Genomic DNA, 19322 nt, shown 5'->3' with positions numbered 1-19322 from the left:
CATGCAAAGGATACGCAACAAAATACTAAACATGACTACTTTCATTTACATGACATTGCTGTGAACCAAACATTATGGTGCCCTGAAATGGGGGGACTATATATAAACACTGCTGTAATTTCTACATGATGAAACCAAAATGTATAAAAATGGCATTTATTAAAATCTGACAATGTGCACTTTAAGCACATGTGATTTTTTCTATTACAAATCTCAAATTGTGGAGAACAGAGGCAAATAAATAAATGATGGGTCTTTGTCACAAACATGATGGAGGGCACTGTATGTCAAGGGGTTGGGGGCTGGAAAGGTTCAGACGAATGAATGAATGAATGAATGAATGAATAAATGAATGAATAAGTTTATTGGCCAAGTATGCATATATAAGGAATGTGCCTTGGTGCTCCGCTCACAAATGACAACACAAACATACAGTTAACAATTAAGAATAAAGTATAAACATATCAAAACAATAAGGATACACCATTATGGTTTAAACATGTGGGTGAAAATAAACCAGAGCAAAAAAGAGACTACAGACTTTGGTTATTGAGTAGAACTATCGCTCGTGGTAAAAAGCTGTTTTTATGTCTGGCTGTGGCTGCCTTGACAGTCCGGAGTCGCCTTCCAGAGGGAAGTGCTTCGAAGAGTTTGTGGCCAGGGTGAGAGGGGTCAGAGATGATCTTGCCCGCTCGCTTCCTGGCCTGTGGCAGATTGTGTTTCTTCAGTTGCCGCAGGAAGTACATCCTCGGTTGGGCCTTTTTTGACTGTGGAGTCGATGGTGGCCCCCCATTTAAGGTCTCTGGAGATGATGGTTCCAAGGAACTTAAATGACTCCACAGATGTGACCATGGTATTGTTGATGGTGAGTAGGGGGAGGGGAGAGGGATCTCTTCGTAAGTCTACAATTAGTTCCACTGTCTTGAGAGCATTGAGCTCCAGGTTGTTGCGATGGCACCAGGACGCCAGCTGTGTCACTTCCCATCTGTAGGCAGATTCTTCCCCATCCTGGATCAGTCCAATCAGGATAGTGTCAAACTTGAGGAGCTTGACAGAGGAGTCTATGGAGGTGCAGTCATTAGTGTAGAGAGAGTAAAGGAGAGGGGAGAGTATGCAGCCTTGTGGTGCTCCTGTGCTGAGGGTCTGCAGTGCTCCTAGGCTGAGGGTCAATAGCAAATTTACTTTCTTGTAGAATTTTCAAAAATAAAGCTATAAGTAGCCGTAAGTTTATTTTTGTTACCGCAAGCTAAAGGTACTAAAGCCTGTCTGTTACATTGGTTAATAATGTTGAATGCTGAGATAACTAGGTTTTTGGGCACTTAAGGAGATCAGACTATACAGAAACAAGCCAGAAAGTGAAGAAGACCACCCATGATCTCACTGAATTATGGAACTTGTTTTTTGGGCACTTAAGATTAGACGATATGGAAACAAGCCAGAAAGTGAAGAAGACCACCCATGATCTCACTGAATTATGGAACAGTTCAAAGGGCTGGAAGACCTCATTCTACTTCTATTTCCTATATTCTAATTTTACATCCAAGCTCATTCATTGATTGCCAGAAAACTCTGGTAAGTGTTATCCTTTCCATAAGCCCCCAGTTCCTTTTATAAGAGTCCTTTACACATGAGACGCAAGTAACATTTTCCATCTCATTTGAGCATTTTAATTATGCTGGCTTTCGGGAGCCATAAAAAAAATCCAATGTCTTTTATAATGGGAAAATATGATGAGGAACTTTTAAAATGGTAACACTTTTTACAGTTTTGTTTATCAAGACAGTACAAGTCTGAGGATAGCTGAGCTGGTCAACACTGCTCCGGTCAGATTATGTTTTAAAAATCAGCATCCAATTTCACATATCATAAACAAGGGGAACATTCAAGTGTGGGAGGCAGTACAGAGAGTAGCTGAGCAAGGGGTTTCAATGAGGAAAACAGAGCCAAAATGCAAGCTATTCCAGTAAAGTCTGAGGGCTGATCTTTAAGAATAAAGTGCACCCACTTAACAACTTTTGACACCTGAAGTATATTTTATGTGCAGTTAGTTACTGCATAATTTAAGGATATAAGCCAGGGAATTGCTTTCAATAATTGTTAATAAATTTTATATTGTATTGATTAGTTTGGAATACCGTTTTAAACATTTAGGAAGAGGACAACATACATGAAGCCATGGAGTATAAAAGCAAGGAAGTGATGCTGAAACTTTACAGAACTGGATCAAACCAGCCTAATGTAGAGTATTTTGTCCAATGTTGGTCATCTAATTCCAGGAAGCTTTGGAGAGGAGATCTACAAGAAAGGAGAGCAGCAGTCAGGAATAGGATTGTGGAATAAGATTTTTTCCACCATAGTGTTACTCATTTTAACCATTTGAATGTTTATATGTTAATCAAAATTCCCATTCTATCTCTATCCCATTTTAAAAAAATACACTCCTATCAATCTATACAACTTTCATTACACTTTATTCCATTGTAGATCCCCATGCATTTACTTTGAATTGGATTCTCAGCTTCAACGGTCATCCTGTGCTTTCAAAACTGGCCACCAGATGGTACCATTGAATCTTCTCCGGTCAACCTCTCTTCCATGTGCACTTTGGCAGCTGCAAAGAAGAAATTTGGTTGAGTGTCAGATGATCAAGTGCTCAATAACGCATTCCTCTAAATTCATTTTCCCTACAACAGACTTTTAGTTTCATCCTTGGCAAAAGCTCACAATGAGCCAATGAACCACAATGCAAGTGTTTTAGTTCTGAAGTTTGAAAGATATTCAATTTCTGATATTCTTTTAATTTGTTTGCATTCCTCTCAGGCTAGAAAAAAACAAGATCTGGAGTCTGCCACTTACCTCCTGGAGCCTGCACCTCTCTCCACCTTCAATTTAAGTTAGTTTAGTTTAGATTAGATTAGAGACACAGCAGGCAAACAGGCCCTTTGGCCTACCCACACCAACCATCAACCACCCGTTCAAGCTAGTTCTATGTTATCTTACTTTCTCATCCACTCCCCACACACTAGGGCCAATTTGCAGAGACCAATTAACCTACAAACGCACACGCCTTCGTGGGAGGAAACCGGAGCACCCAGAGGAAACCCATGCGGTTTCAGGGATGACACCGATAGCACCCAAGGTGAGGATCGAACCTGGATCTCTGGCACTGTGAGGCATCAGTTCTACCAGCTGTGCCACTGTGCTGCCCCAGCTTTAGCTCTATCCCCATACCCTTTCTAGTGTAAATGCCTCTTCGTTTCTGTCTTGAATACATTCTATTATGCTTCCACAGGCTTCTAAGGTGGAAAATGGCTGTCAGCCTTCAGTAGACTGTCAACCTTCAAAGACTGTCAACCTTCAAAGACTGTCAACCCTCAGTAAGAAACTCCTCCTCATCTCCCTGTTTCTGAGTAATGTTCACTGTCTCTCCCTTTAGTCTGAAAAAGTGGTAAAATCCAAGACGTTATCTGTCATTTTCACTCCGCGAATGCTGCCGAGAGTGCCGAGTTCCTCTAGCACTTTGGCCACAGCAAAGGATATCTCAGAGCAAATATTACAAATCCCTTTCCTGTATCGTACCCATCTTCCACAGCAACCAACACCTTCAGTCATCTTCCAAAGCATTCCCCCATCACATTCCAAAACAATACTCTAACAATACTATAGCAAAACAATACTTACTCATTTGCTCCAGTAACCCACTTCCAAATCGAAGAACTCCAATCCCTTCCATGAAGCAATCCCTTCCCTGAAGCATTCAGACTTCATCTCTGGATGTACTGGCCTCTCATGCCCGCTGTTAGGTTCGATGCTGTTGTCCAAGAATTTGCGTGATGGGTTTTTCTTTGGTTTTAGTAGTGGCATCTGAATGAAAGTCCATGAAGAACATAAGATGTGTTGAAAGAGTTCCCCTATAAAGTGCAATCTAACTGAATGCAACATCGCACTGAGCTGAAGAAGGACAAACCTTTCATAGATTGCAGCACTGGAGATATTTCGCCAGGTGAAGGTCCAATACAGGGCAGATCCAAACCTCAACCCAAAACATGTAGTGCCGCAGCCAGGACAAACAGACCAACAAGGCGAAGATAAGACTCAATATTTTTTAACAACTTGATACTTGAAAGTTAGAAGATGGTGCCGGAAACATGGCGACTCTGTGTGCAGCTTCAGAAGTATATTTTACACTACAATGATTACACTCTTATGCATAATTGTACTTATGTTTAGTATGATTTCACTGGATTATGTACGAAACATTTCACTGCATCTAGACAGGCGAAACAATAAAAGTACATATTGAATTACTGAATCAAATTTTCTATTCCTATTTCAGCCAAACACCTTCTCTTCTCCAAAAAATAAGATGCTGGATGACCTTGTTTATTGCACAGGATTCCAGCATCTGCAATCTCGTGTCTCCACCTTGCTTTCTCTGACCGTTGAGAAACTCCCACAGCTCCCACAGTAATTGGCCCTCCTCCTCACATCCACAGCAACCCAAACCTCTCCCATCTCCCAAACAGCCGTCACCCTACCCATAACAACGAGGCATAACCTTTACCATAGCGACCAGTCACCACCTCCTCCCACAGCAACCAGGCACCAACCCCTCCCATAGTATTCAGGCACCACCTTTGCCACAGTAACTGGCCCTCCCCTGTTACTTCCACAGCAAGCAGGACCTTGCTCGTATCCTAACAGCACCACCCATCTCATAGCAATCGGACACCTTCCCTACGATAGCATTCAGACATCTCCTCTGCCATTGCAACCAGAACAGGCACCAACTCTTTCAGAGTAACAAAGTACTCCCCCTCCCATAATAACCAGACACCACCCCATCCAATAGCAACCAGACACCACCTGTAGTATAGCAAACCAGACATCACTCCCTCCCATCGTAACCAGACACCAACCTCACCCATAGCAACTAGGTACCATCTCTACCATAGTAACCAGACACCACTCCCTCCCATAGTAACCAGACACCACCCTTACCCATAGCAACCAGTCACCACCCGTCCCGTAGTAAACAGAAACCACCCCTACCCATAGCAACCAGGCATCACCTTTACCATAGCAACCAGACACCCCTCCCATAGACACCAGGTACCACCCTTGCCCATAGCAACCAGGCATCACCTTTACCATAGCAACCTGATACCACCCCTCCCATAGTAACCAGCCACCACCCCGACCCATAGCAACCAGGCAACCACCCCTTCCATAGAGACCAGGTACCACCCCTGCCCATAGCAACCAGGCATCACCTTTACCATAGCAACCAGACACCACCCCTCCCATAGACACCTGGTACCACCCCCTCCCATGGAAACCAGAAGCTCCTTTACCTATCAATTTCCCGCAGCAACCAGGCTCATGCTCCGTCCAGTCGCGTCCCATGGCAACAGCGGTCTGGGCTCTTCGCCTGTCTTGACAGGCCGCCATGAAAGCCCCGCTGACCCGGAAGCAGTTGACGGTGCTGATCCTGAACTTCCTTCCGTGTGTCGGAGTCGCCAGCGCCAGTGAAATTCAAATGTAAGTGAGTGAAAGGTCGGCGGACCGAGGAGAGGAAGAGCAGAGAAGGCTGAGAGCACACAGCGACCATGTTCGCCAAGCGGAAGGCAGTGTTGCCCGCTCTGACCATCACCACCACGGTCGGGGAAGGACCGTCCCCCACCAGAGAGGATACTGCCGAGTAAGTGGGGGCCGGGACGGGACGGGTGGGGTGACTGGAGAGCGAGCGAGGGAGGGAGAAAAAGAGAGAAAAAGAGAAAGAAAGAAAGAAGTGCGATGCGGAGGGGGTTGTGATGAAAGGAAGGGGAGGTTGGGACTGGAGGGGTTGGGGTGAGGGTCGAGGACTGAAGGGAATGGGGTGAGAGAGAGAGGGGGGGGGACAGGAGGGTTTGGGGTGAGTGGGGGAGGGGGTAAACTGGTGGGGTTGGGTTGAGTAGGGGTGGAACTTGAAAGATTGGGTGAGAGGGGGGAACTGGTGGGGTTAGAAGGGAGGAACTTGTAAGGTTAGGTGAGAGCGGGGGGGACGAGGGGTTGGAGTGAGAGAGGGGAGTTTGGGGTCAGACGGGGGGAATGGGAGGGAGGATTAGAGAGGGGCAACTGGAGGGGATGAGTGAGGGAGGGGTCTGGGGGGGAAGAACCGGCAGGGTCTGGATGTGGAGAGGAGGGAGGAAGAACCGGAGGGGTCTGAGTGTGGTGGGGAGGGGGTGGGAGAACAGGAGGGGGTAGGAAGGGGAGGGTGAGAACCAGGATGTTTTGGGGGGGGAAACTGGAGATCAAGGGACGGAGGGGGCCCAAGGACCGGGCATGGCAATTGGGTGATCTCCCTGCTGCCTTTTTCCAGAAATGTTGTTGTTCTTTTAAGTACTTCTTGGCAAACTGTAATCTGGCCATCCTATTTTTATGGCTAACCAGTGGTTTGCATCTTGCAATGTAGCCTCTGTATTTCTGTTCATGAAGTCTTCTGCGGACAGTGGTCATTGACAAATCCACACCTGACTCCTGAAGAGTGTTTCTGATCTGTCGGACAGGTGTTTGGGGATTTTTCTTTATTTTAGAGAGAGTTCTTCGGTCATCAGCTGTGGGGGCCTTCCTTGGCCTGCCAGTCCCTTTGCGATTAGTAAGCTCACCAGTGCGCTCTTCTTAATGATGTTCCAAACAGTTGATTTTGGTAAACCTGAGGTTTGGCTGATATCTCTAATAGTTTTATTCTTGTTTCTCAGTCTCGTAATGGGTTCTTTGACTTTCATTGGCACAACTTTGGTCCTCGTGTTGATAAAAAGCAATAAAAGTTTCCAAAGGTGATGGAAAGACTAGGTGCTGAGAGCTCTCTTATACCTGCATCAAGGAGACAATTAAACACACCTGAGCAATTACAAATGCCAGTGAAGCCATGTGTCCCAAACATTACGGTGCCCTGAAATGGAGGTACTATATATAAACTATGTATAACTTCTACATGGTGAAACCAAAATGTATAAAAATGGCCTTTAATAAAATCTAACAATGTGCACTTTAAGCACATGTGATTTTTTTCTATTACAAATCTCATTGTGAAGTACAGAGGCAAATAAATAAATGATGGGTCTTTGTCCCAAACATTATGGAGGGCACTGTATTCTTGGTGGATAAAGTGGAAAGGTTGTTTATGGAGGGGAATTTCAGAGCTTTGGACCTTGGCAGTGGAAGGCACAGCTCAGAGATGGAGTTATTAAAATCTTGCTTGTGCTGGATCCAGAATAGTGATAAGCAAATATATTTTGGGCATTGTAGTTTCAGAAGAGGGTGGGTGAGATTGTGAATAGATTTGAAAATATGCAAATGTTAAAACTGAGGCATGAGCCATGAGCATATTCCGGTTATTGAAATTAGGGGTTTTGGTGATTTGGACTTGTGAAGTAGGATGCAGGCTGCAGAGTTTTGAATGACTCCCCCCTTGTTTAAGAGATTAAAACTGAAATGTGGATAAATTAAATAGATGCTGATAGGTGCTTGTCAATGGCTGTCCTTTGATAATTTAAAACAGAAGTATGGGTGATATGTGACATATCCATATTTTGCTTTGAGCTTGGGGGAGGTATGGAGTCAGTAACTTGGGAATTAAGTTTGTGATGGGAATCAAAAATGGCGAGTTTGTTTCATAGGGGAAAACTAATTTTCCTCTCTGAGAATCTGACAATTTAAGGAGCTGAGAGAGATGATCTCTTGACCGCCGAATACTTGTGCCATGTGGAAACGGACAGGCTTTCGTGTGAAATAGAAAGGGACCAAAGGGATCTACTTGAAAAGTAATGGTGATAGCGGTGTGGTCTGGGAAATGATTCACTGGCAGTAATTGAACAGATATGAATGGTAGAGGTGAGTGTAACTGTTGATTAATAGTGGTGGGAAGATGTCGGCTGCTTTGTCAAAGACTGCAGACTGGTTGATAAGGTTTAGGAGAAGTTAGTTGCCTTTGTCACAATTGTACAGGATCCCATAAGTAATCTTGATGAGAGAGGTTTTGATTCTGGGCCAAGAGCAGAAATGTTTTAGTTCTGTTGTCATCCATTTGAATGAACTTCAATGTAACCAAAAATGTTCCTGAAAAGTAGAAACATGATGAAACTAGATAATCTTTGGTTAAAAGTAACCAATACTGGAGATGAAGGTTTTTACTTGGATGATCTTTGAATGTCTCAACATAAAGAAACAGATCTAATCTCACTGAAGCTGGAAGAAAAAGCTTGGCACAGGAATCTGTGAGAATTCACACAGATTATTTTCAGCCCTAAGAAATGGAATTGTATTGCAATTCAAAGTTATTAAGAAATACCAGATAGTTTTCTTAAAAGGTTCCAGCATTATGGAGATAGTAGATTTGTGATTAAAATATTATTAGTGTCATGAGCAGGCTTGATAAGTTAAGCAAGAACATTAGAAAAAGTTGGTATATTAGATCATGCCATCCCTCAAACCGTTCAATAAGATCACAACTGACCTCTGGAATTTTACTTTCTTTGCATCCCTTTTATTTGTAATTCCAACTCTTAGATTGGTACATTCTTAGATACAGTACATTCCTGGGATGGACTACATCTTTGTTAATCTTAAACTGTTATCTCTTGGTGAGCCATCTAATTGCAGCAAGTATAAACAAGGAACTGCAGGTGCTGGTTTATAAAGAAAGGCACAATGGTGGATTAACAGTGGGTCAGGCAGCATTGGAGAATATCGATGTGCCGTTTAGGGTCAGAACCCTTCTTCAGACCCATATGAAGAAGGGTCCCGACCCAAAAAAGCACCTATCCGTGTTCTCCAGAGATGCTGCCTCAACCGCTGAGTTACTCTTGCACTTTGTGTCTTTTTTAAAAACTGCAACTAGGCTAGTTGTTTTTACGTCTCTTATACAGACAAAAAAATAAAATTGATATTATTCTTCTCAACATTTTCAGTTCAATCCTATTAGCATTTGCATTAGCCACTGTTAGTTGAGGAATGGTTCATTGTTATTGAACAGTTTGTTGAAATATTGTAGTTTTGAAGAAGTGCGGCAAAACGTTCCACCACCTCAATAGAATGCTTGCCGTGTATTGATGAGTATTACAGCGTTGTTTAGGATTGATTTAGTGATTGCATTCTTGCCTCAGACAGAATGTTGCAGGTTCAAGTGCTTTTCCAGACTTTGGCCAGGACACAATAGACGACATTTTAGTGCAGTGCATTTGACAAGTATGCTACCACACAAGTGAGAAGTTAATAGCAAATAAAGACACAAAGTCCTGGAGTAACTCAACAGGTCAGGCAGCATCTGTGGAGAACATGGATGGGGGATGTTTTGGGTCGAGACCTTTTTTCAGACTGATGGGAGGGGGTTGGGGGTGGGAGAAGAAACTTGGAAAAGAGGAAAGGCAGGACAAAGAGTGGCAGGTAATAGGTTGACAGGCAAGGTTTTTTTTTGACGGCCAGATGGCTGGTGCAAAAATACAGGGATGATAACAGTAAGTGTGAGTCAAGTTTCAAGAGTTATGGATTGTGAAGTCAGGGGAAGGAAAGTAGGGTATGGGGAGAGGGGTGGGGTGGTTGGATAGGAGAAATAGCTGGGAGTCCAGGTGGAGCATCGGGGAGGGAAGGTGTAGGGTGGAAGAGAGGGGAGTGAATGGAGTTAGAGGTGACCTAAAATTAGAGAATTCATATTATTGGGTTCTAAGCTACCCAAGCAGAATATGAAGTGCTAGCAGATCTTTGCCTGTTTTTGACACTATTCTGAAGTGATTAGACAATTGCAAGATGCTATGATTAATATCTGCAGACCAAAATCAGACTTAATTGTGCAGTCATCTCATTATAGGTGATATCCAATTGTTAAATTGTTCAGTGTTTGCCCATAGAAGAGTGACAGCTTTGAAGCAAGGCTTACACAATCTTTTGGGATGTCCTGAAAAGAGTTGTGTAAATTCAACATCCTTCTTTTCACTTATTACTGTAGATCAAAAATTGTTTTACTGGGTTTGTCACTGAGCTGCAAAGTTTTCGGACGTTAAATAACTTAATGCTGCTGCTGTCCAGAAGCACATGGAGAAATATCATTTCAACTTTCTATTTGAGCTAACCTATTTGAATTATAAAGAAAATCAAAAATCTGCAGATGCTGCAAATCTGAAATGAAAAACAAAAAATGCTGGAACTACCCAGGAAGTCGGGCAGCACCTGTGGGAAGAGAAACAGTTTATGTTTCAATCTTATTCTATCATCTTAACCTTTTACATTTTACTGTATCTGTAGGATTAGTATATGTTTATAAAAGGTTGCTTGATGATTAGCATGGACTCAATGGGCCGAAAGGCAGTAAAACACTCATGCTCTCTGATGTGTCCAAGACTTTGTACATTAGGAAGTCCTTCACCTGGATAATACTCTAATCCCATTCTTTATCTGTATTCTTTCATGAAAACTTGGTTTATAATCATTTGCCTCCATTTCATTTGTTTGTTCCCTGCCTTTTCAAAGAGCATCGGGAATCTGTAACTCGGTAACCAACAGGGTAGTGAAGATAGAAAACTTCATGTTTAAAAGTACATAATAAACATTTGACATGTCATACTCTGCAAGGCTACAGATGCATATGGAAGTATGGTTAGTCTGAATAGCTTTTTATGGCTGTTAAAGACTTGGTGGGCTGAATACGTTCCTATGTCATATAAATTTGATGCAACTATTTTAGTATTTATATTGGCCATATTGAAGATTTTTTTTCTCCACAAACAAAATTCTGTTGATTTTTTTTCAGATGTTTTTTTTTGGGCAAAGCTATTTTTGTTCATGCTTAGCAACAGCTTTTGCTGCATATGCAGTTGATGCCAACCTGCCAATTCTTGTCACACTGATCCACACATTTTCCAAGATTTATTTTGTTTCTTGCGAATGTTTATAAACTAAGAAATATGTCCTTTATTGTCAGCCTTATCACACTCTCCAGTATGGTACATTCCTTTTGTTTCTTTTAGCAGTGATTTATTAAAGTCTGTAAACAGTGAACATTTCAAATTAAAATTATTGAAATGTAGTGCCTATTTCAAGTTTATTAGTTGTATGCATTTACCTGGTCTGGGCATTGACCATCAATGTCTAAATGCTAGTTCCTCCTTTTGATTTTGTTAACACAAATACAGTTTGGAAATTTTTATTTTTATGACTGAATATAAAAGGCTCCAACTCAGCAGGGCAGTTAGCTTCTATCCCTGGTCATTGTTTATCCTCAATTAGTGCTTCTACTTCAGGTAATCTTGGTCAGCATCACATCACTGTGGGTGCTAACTTTGTGGAAATTGACTTTTTTCATTACATTAGCAATTGCAAATCAAATTAATTCATTGGGCAAAATGATTTAACCTCAGATTAATGTAAGAAAATAACTGCAGATGCTGGTACAAATCGAAGGTATTTATTTCACAAAATGCTGGAGTAACTCAGCAGGTCAGGCAGCATCTCAGGAGGGAAGGAATGGGTGACGTTTCGGGTCGAGACCCTTCTTCAGACTGATGTCAGGTGGGTGGGATAAAGGAAGGATGTAGGTGGAGACAGGAAGATAGAGGGAGAACTGGGAAGGGGGAGGGGAAGAGAGGGACAGAGGAACTATCTAAAGTCAGAGAAGTCAATGTTCATACCGCTGGGCTACAAGCTGCCCAAGCGAAATATGAGGAGCTGTTCCTCCAATTTCCAGTGGGCCTCACTATGGCACTGGAGGAGGCCCATGAGAGAAAGGTCAGACTGGGAATGGGAGGGGGAGTTGAAGTGCTCAGCCACCGGGAGATCAGGTTGGTTGAGGCGGACTGAGCGAAGGTGTTGAGCGAAACGATGGCCGAGCCTGCGTTTGGTTTCGCCGATGTAAATAAGTTGACATCTAGAGCAGCGGATGCAATAGATGAGGTTGGAGGAGTTGCAGGTGAACCTCTGTCTCACCTGGAAAGACTGTTTGGGTCCTTGGATGGAGTTGAGAGGGGAGGTGAAGGGACAGGTGTTGCATCTCCTGCGGTTGCAGGGGAAAGTGCCCGGGATGGGGTGGTTTGGGTAAGAAGGGACGAGTGGACCAGGGAGTTACGGAGGGAACGGTCTCTGCGGAACACAGAAAGGAGAGGGGATGGGAAGATGTGGCCAGTAGTGGGGTCCCGTTGGAGGTGACGGAAATGTTGGAGGATGATTTATTGGATACGCTGGCTGATGGGGTGGAAGGTGAGAACGAGGGGGATTCTGTCCTTGTTACGAATGGGGGGAGGGGGAGCAAGAGCGGAGTTGCGGGATATAGAAGAGGCCCTAGTAAGAGGCTCATCTATAGTGGGAGAGGGGAAGCCCCGTTTTCTGAAGAATGAGAACATCTCTGATGCCCTAGTGTGAAGATTAAGGTTATACAGCACTTAAATGGGCCCTTTAGCACACCGTCCATACCAAGCATTTTACCTACCCATACCAATTGCACCTATCCACATGAGGTCAGTAGCTTTCAATGCCATGAAAAGATAAATATCTGTCTAGATACCTCTTAAGCGCTGTGATTGACCTTCCTCCACCAACACCACATTTGGTTGTGCACTCCAGATATCAACCACTTTGGGTTTTTTTAACTTTTCCTTCTGAACATCCTTTCTCTCTTGCCTTAAACTTATGCCATCCACCCTCTTATTTTGAATATGTGAGGAAAAATTATGCTATCAACCCTATCTATTCCTCTCATAATCTTGTATGCTTGTCAGGTTACCCTTCCCTCCAAGGTTATCAAGCCCAGCCTATTCAATCTTGCCTAATAATTAAAGCTATCCAATCCAGGCAAAATCCTGATGAATTTCTCCAGCACAATCAAATCCTTCCCTCAATGCAGTGACCAGAACTGTACACAATACTTTGTGTGCTGCCAAACCAATGTTTTGTAAAGTATAGACAATAGACAATAGGTGCAGGAGTAGGCCATTCAGCCCTTCGAGCCAGCACCGCCATTCAATGCGATCATGGCTGATCACTCTCAATCAGTACCCCGTTCCTGCCTTCTCCCCATACCCCCTCACTCCGCTATCCTTAAGAGCTCTATCCAGCTCTCTCTTGAAAGCATCCAACGAACTGGCCTCCACTGCCTTCTGAGGCAGAGAATTCCACACCTTCACCACCCTCTGACTGAAAAAGTTCTTCCTCATCTCCGTTCTAAATGGCCTACCCCTTATTCTTAAACTGTGGCCCCTTGTTCTGGACTCCCCCAACATTGGGAACATGTTATCTGCCTCTAATGTGTCCAATCCCCTAATTATCTTATATGTTTCAATAAGATCCCCCCGCATCCTTCTAAATTCCAGTGTATACAAGCCCAATCGCTCCAGCCTTTCAACATACGACAGTCCCGCCATTCCGGGAATTAACCTAGTGAACCTACGCTGCACGCCCTCCATAGCAAGAATATCCTTCCTCAAATTTGGAGACCAAAACTGCACACAGTACTCCAGGTGCGGTCTCACCAGGGCCCGGTACAACTGTAGAAGGACCTCTTTGCTCCTATACTCAACTCCTCTTGTTACGAAGGCCAACATTCCATTGGCTTTCTTCACTGCCTGCTGTACCTGCATGCTTCCTTTCATTGACTGATGCACTAGGACACCCAGATCTCGTTGAACTCCCCCTCCTCCTAATTTGACACCATTCAGATAATAATCTGCCTTTCTATTCTTACTTCCAAAGTGAATAACCTCACACTTATCTACATTAAACTGCATCTGCCATGTATCCGCCCACTCACACAACCTGTCCAAGTCACCCTGCAGCCTTATTGCATCTTCCTCACAATTCACACTAGTAACATGATGTCCCTTCTGTCTTATGTATTTGATTTTTATTTTATTTTGATTATACTTTAAGTTGTTGTCACTCCTCTTGTTCTGGGTCACCTTCATTTTTAGCTCGATGGAACCTGAAAGCTCTTGGAACGTTTTGTTGTTAAAGCTGCTACAATAAAAAGCTGATAATCTGGCACCATCAGGACATTAGTAATACTGGATGTAGATTTTCCAGAGTATTGGATGTTACTTGTTTCAATACACAAATGGAACTTTTATTTCACATTTGTTTTACACAATAGTATTTTCCAGTGAATTTTAAGGTTATAGGAAGCATACGAGCACTCCCAATCCTGGCTATAAACCTACCCATCTTCCAAACCCCAACCCCAATTCTGGCCCCTCACTTGGTCACTGTAAATTGCTCCTGGTGTAAAGATGAGTGATAGGATCTGGGGGTTGTTGATAGATATATGGGAACATTAAATGGCTTTGAGTAGAATTAGCTAAAATGTATGCTTGATGGTCAGCACTTACTCACTGGGCAGCAGGGCCTGTTTTCATTCTATATCTCTCTGACTTTCTCCAAAAAAGGACTTCGAATGTATATAACGATAGAGAATTGGAAGAGATTTTGATGTTGTGACTGGATGAGGGATGTAAGGAAGATGTTTGAAATGGCTTTGTTTGAGACATTGTGGAGAAAGCCAACACTATAAACGAAGCTCAAGTGCCCATGATTATTCAGAATACATATTGAGGATAGGAGAGAATTGAAATCGCAGGAGAGAAAATAGCATGAACTGTGATTTTGATTGAAGTTGTTAATAGATTACTCACCACTGAGGCTATGTAAGGGAAAAAGGAAGGAACCGGATCACTTTCATGTATTTGAGGTAAATGCAAAATGTAAAACATAATTTAACTTTTTCAGTCTAAATGCATCTTTCGACAAAGGACAGACAGTGAACTGTTCCGTCCATTCTTTGTACAACTGTTGCTATATTGTGATTTGCCAATCACTCATCCAATGTGACACTGGAGTAATCCAGGATTATAACTTGCCTGATTAAAGGTCAGGTGACACAAATATTCTCTCCATTCTCTAATATTCTTCATCGGATCTTTAAAAAACTTTTCTGACATGAAATCTTAACACCATGCTTCGGTCATCTAACGATTAAAATATCCACACAGATAGAAATTAGGTTTGCTTGAGTCCATTCCCTCCTATTAAGTGCAGAGCTTGGGTACCAAGCAGTACAGCCTAAGTTTAGTCAATCACAACAATGCAGCCTGCAGCCAAACTGAATCAGTAAGTTCATTTTTCTGCTGGCCTCTGCCTATCATTGGAGAAAAGTGGGGGAGTCAGCCATGTCAAAGACTGCACATCATTTTATTACAGATGAAGAGGGATAGATTTGTAATTGCCCACTTTGAATCAGAGTTATGTTAATAACATGGCAGGGATGAAAACCGCAATGGTTTGGATTTCCTTGTAAAATCAGCACTGGCATATCAGCAGGTTTGAGGATTCTGGCGAGGAATGGAATGTTGAAGATGGATATTTGTGTGCAAAGACTTGGTCAAGTGTTGTGTCTTTGAGATACGAGGAGAGTTGATGTGAAGGAGAGTGAGCAGTATTTTAAAAGAAACGACTTGAACAATTAATGTGGACTCGACAATAACGTGAATGACTAGAGGGAAACAGTTAAAGATAATGGAGATAGGATTAATAGAGTAGGAGGTGGGTCTTGTGAATAAAATGAGCTTGAAGAGAATATAATGGGAGATTAAAAATGCTAACCTGTGTGCAGAGTCAGAACTTTTTGGTCGAATCGCCTATGAGCTCCTTGCATTTGTGGGCGTGGAAGGAAAAAAGGTTCAAAGAGAATTTGCAGTTCAGCCATTTTTGTTTTTTGTCAGAGTTACCAACCTTTAGTGAGTTCTGTGCCAAGATCTCTACTCAAGTGCTGATCTAAATGATCAATTAATGGTAACTCGTCTCAAACAATACAGTCAATACAAAACAATAACTCGTCTCAAACAATACAGTCAATCAGTGATTGACTGAGGTGGTAATCTCCTACTGGCATCTACACTGAGTTCCCCAGTTTACCCAATGCATGGGGTTTTCCAGTACTGAATGTTTTGAGTAGTCATTAGCTAGAGATTACCAAGAGACAGTGGGATTTTTCATGATGACTTTGGCACCACAGTAGAGTTGCTGCATTACTGTGCCAGAGACCCAGGTTCGATCCTGACTACAAGTACTGTCTACACGGAGTTTGTACGTTCTCCCTGTGCCGGCTTGGGTTTTCGTCGGGTGCTCCAGTTTCCTCCCACATTCCACAGACAAGCAGGCTTGTAGGTTAATTGGCTTGTGTAAATTGCCCGCAGTGTGTAGGATATGAAACTGGGGTCATATAGGACTAGTGTATGGGTGATCATTGGTCGACGCGGAGTGGATCATTTGAAGGGCCTGTTTTCACACTCTATCTCAAAACTAAACTATTTCCTTTCTTCACCTGCAAATCATTTGCTTTGACAAAGCTTAGAATAAAATGTCTGCTTAAAAATTCTGATGTCAGGCATGTGAAGGACGTGGCCTGCCCATCAAATGTGATCATGATCTCTATGCTGTTTAGGAGAGGATTATCAATCCGGTGGATTTGGAGGGTTTTGTGAAGGCAGTGTTGATGTATCTCTACAATGCCTTTGGAATGCCTGCTGTAGGTAGTCCATGTCTGAGAAGCATAGAAAAGAGCCTGAATTACTAGTGCCTGACAGACCGTGAGCTTTCTGCTTTTCTACATTGGATCCCTTAATCATTACATAGTCTGTTCCTCAGATGGCCAAAGATTGCAGGTGCACTAAATGACACTGGTGAATATGCTAGATTCCAGGAATGCCTGTCAGTAACATTCTATCACAGTGGGCTATGATGTGTCAAGTCACTAAATATTTTTTATAAGGTTTATAAGTTTCTAGACACAAATGTATCAAGGAACCGGGGAAGACCATAAATGAAGCATTGAAACAGATGATCAGCCTAGGTAGTATTGATTAATCTACTATTTTCTGTGCCCTTGCGGAGAGGGTGGTAGAATGGACAAATATTTCCAATACTTGAAACACTTCAGAATTGTACAGAATTTTGTACAGTTGTGTACAGAACTACTGAGCACGTATCGATGAAGGCACCAAATCGTGCATATTTACTTGTCCTATGGTGTCTATTTTATTTATCGACTTTCGCCAACTGCTTTTTGGAACAGTAATAATACGTAGGACAGGAGCATTCTTCCTGCACTTTGGCTTGACAGTCTCAAAACTCTACTGTCTTGTGAGCAGCAAGTTCAGTTTTAGAAAGATTAATGCAAATGCTTCTCAATTGATCATTGATGTATCATAGAAACATAGAAAATAGGTGCAGGAGTAGGCCATTCGGCCCTTCGAGCCTGCACCGCCATTCAATATGATCATGGCTGATCATCCAACTCAGTATCCCGTACCTGCCTTCTCTCCATACCCCCTGGTCCCTTTAGCCACAAGGGCCACATCTAACTCCCTCTTAAATATAGCCAATGAACTGGCCTCAACTACCTTCCGTGGCAGAGAATTCCACAGATTCACCACTCTCTGTGTGAAAAAACTTTCTCATCTCAGTCCTAAAAGACTTCCCCCTTATCCTTAAACTGTGACCCCTTGTTCTGGACTTCCCCAACATCGGGAACAATCTTCCTGCATCTAGCCTGTCTTACCTCTTAAGAATTTTGTAAGTTTCTATAAGATCCCCCCTCAATCTTCTAAATTCCAGCGAGTACAAGCCGAGTCTATCCAGCCTTTCTTCATATGAAAGTCCTGCCATCCCAGGAATCAATCTGGTGAACCTTCTCTGTACTCCCTCTATGGCAAGAATGTATTTCCTCAGATTAGGAGACCAAAACTGTACGCAATACTCCAGGTGTGGTCTCACCAATGCCCCGTACAACTGCAGCAGAACCTCCCTGCTCCTATACTCAAATCCCCTCGCTATGAATGCCAACATACCATTTGCTTTCTTCACTGCCTGCTGCACCTGCATGCCTACTTTCAATGACTGGTGTACCATGACACCCAGGTCTCGTTGCATCTCCCCTTCTCCTAATCGGCCACCATTCAGATAATAGTCTGCTTTCCTGTTCTTGCCACCAAAGTGGATAACCTCACATTTATCCACATTATACTGCCTCTGCCATGCCTTTGCCCACTCACCTAACCTATCCAAGTCACGTTGCAGCCTCCTAGCATCCTCCTCACAGCTAACACTGCCCCCCAGCTTCGTGTCATCCGCAAACTTGGAGATGTTGCATTCAATTCCCTCGTCCAAATCATTAATATATATTGTAAATAGCTGGGGTCCCAGCACTGAGCCTTGCGGTGCCCCACTAGTCACTGCCTGCCATTCTGAAAAGGACCCGTTTATTCCTACTCTTTGCTTCCTGTCTGCCAGCCAGTTCTCTATCCACATCAATACTGAACCCACAATACCGTGTGTTTTAAGTTTGCATACTAGTCTCTTATGTGGGACCTTGTCGAAAGCCTTCTGGAAGTTCAGATATAACACATCCACTGGTTCTCCCTTATCCACTCTACTAGTTAAATCCTCAAAAAATCGTATAAGATTCGTCAGACATGATTTCCCTTTCATAAATCCATGCTGACTTTGTCCAATGATTTCACCACTTTCCAAATGTGCTACTATCCCATCTTTAATAACTGACTCTAGCATTTTCCCCACTACCGATGTTTGACTAACTGGTCTATAATTCCCCGTTTTCTCTCTCCCTCCCTTTTTGAAAAGTGGGGTTACATTAGCTACCCTCCAATCCTCAGGAACTACTCCAGAATCCAAAGAGTTTTGAAAAATTATCACTAATGCATCCACTATTTCTGGGGCTACCTCCTTAAGCACTCTGGGATGCAGCCTATCTGGCCCTGGGGATTTATCGGCCTTTAATCCATTCAATTTACCTAACACCACTTCCCGACTAACCTGGATTTCACTCAGTTCCTCCATCTCATTTGACCCCCGGTTCCCTGCTATTTCCGGCAGATTATTTATGTCTTCCTTAGTGAAGACAGAACCAAAGTAGTTATTCAATTGGTCTGCCATGTCCTCGTTCCCCATGATCAATTCACCTGTTTCTGACTGCAAGGGACCTACATTTGTTTTAACTAATCTTTTTCTCTTCACATATCTATAAAAGCTTTTGCAGTCAATTTTTATGTTCCCTGCTAGTTTTCTTTCATAATCTATTTTCCCTTTCCTAATTAAGCCCTTTGTCTTCCTCTGCTGGACTCCTCTGCTGAATTTCTCCCAGTCCTCTGGTAGGCTGCTTTTTCTTGCTAATTTGTACGCTTCATCTTTTGTTTTGATACTATCCCTAATCTCCCTTGTTAGCCACGGATGCACTACCTTCCCAGATTTATTCTTTTGCCAAACTGGGATGAACAATTGTTGTAGTT

At 42.9% G+C, this 19322-nt stretch overlaps 1 protein-coding gene and 1 long non-coding RNA gene across 2 annotated transcripts in view; one reads left to right on the top strand and one right to left on the bottom strand.

Moving 5' to 3' along the window:
- Window positions 1–510: 510 nt before the first annotated feature.
- Window positions 511–5450, bottom strand: LOC144607186 (uncharacterized). The gene is made up of 4 exons (XR_013549077.1): window positions 5355–5450; window positions 3682–3864; window positions 2501–2611; window positions 511–2295 (listed from the first exon to the last, which is right to left on the bottom strand). It is a non-coding gene; the product is annotated as an uncharacterized LOC144607186 (long non-coding RNA).
- Window positions 5451–5492: 42 nt separating this feature from the next.
- map2k2a (mitogen-activated protein kinase kinase 2a) overlaps window positions 5493–19322 on the top strand; it is a 51531-nt gene continuing 37701 nt past the window's right edge. Inside the window, exon 1 of the mRNA XM_078424241.1 lies at window positions 5493–5701. Coding sequence (XP_078280367.1) covers window positions 5610–5701 — 92 coding nt within the window. The 5' untranslated portion in view covers window positions 5493–5609. The remainder of the gene's footprint in view (window positions 5702–19322) is intronic.

The sequence above is a fragment of the Rhinoraja longicauda genome, chromosome 28, assembly GCF_053455715.1.
Source record: "Rhinoraja longicauda isolate Sanriku21f chromosome 28, sRhiLon1.1, whole genome shotgun sequence".
Taxonomy (NCBI): Eukaryota; Metazoa; Chordata; class Chondrichthyes; order Rajiformes; family Arhynchobatidae; genus Rhinoraja; species Rhinoraja longicauda.
This window is presented reverse-complemented; position numbering and strand designations above follow the sequence as displayed.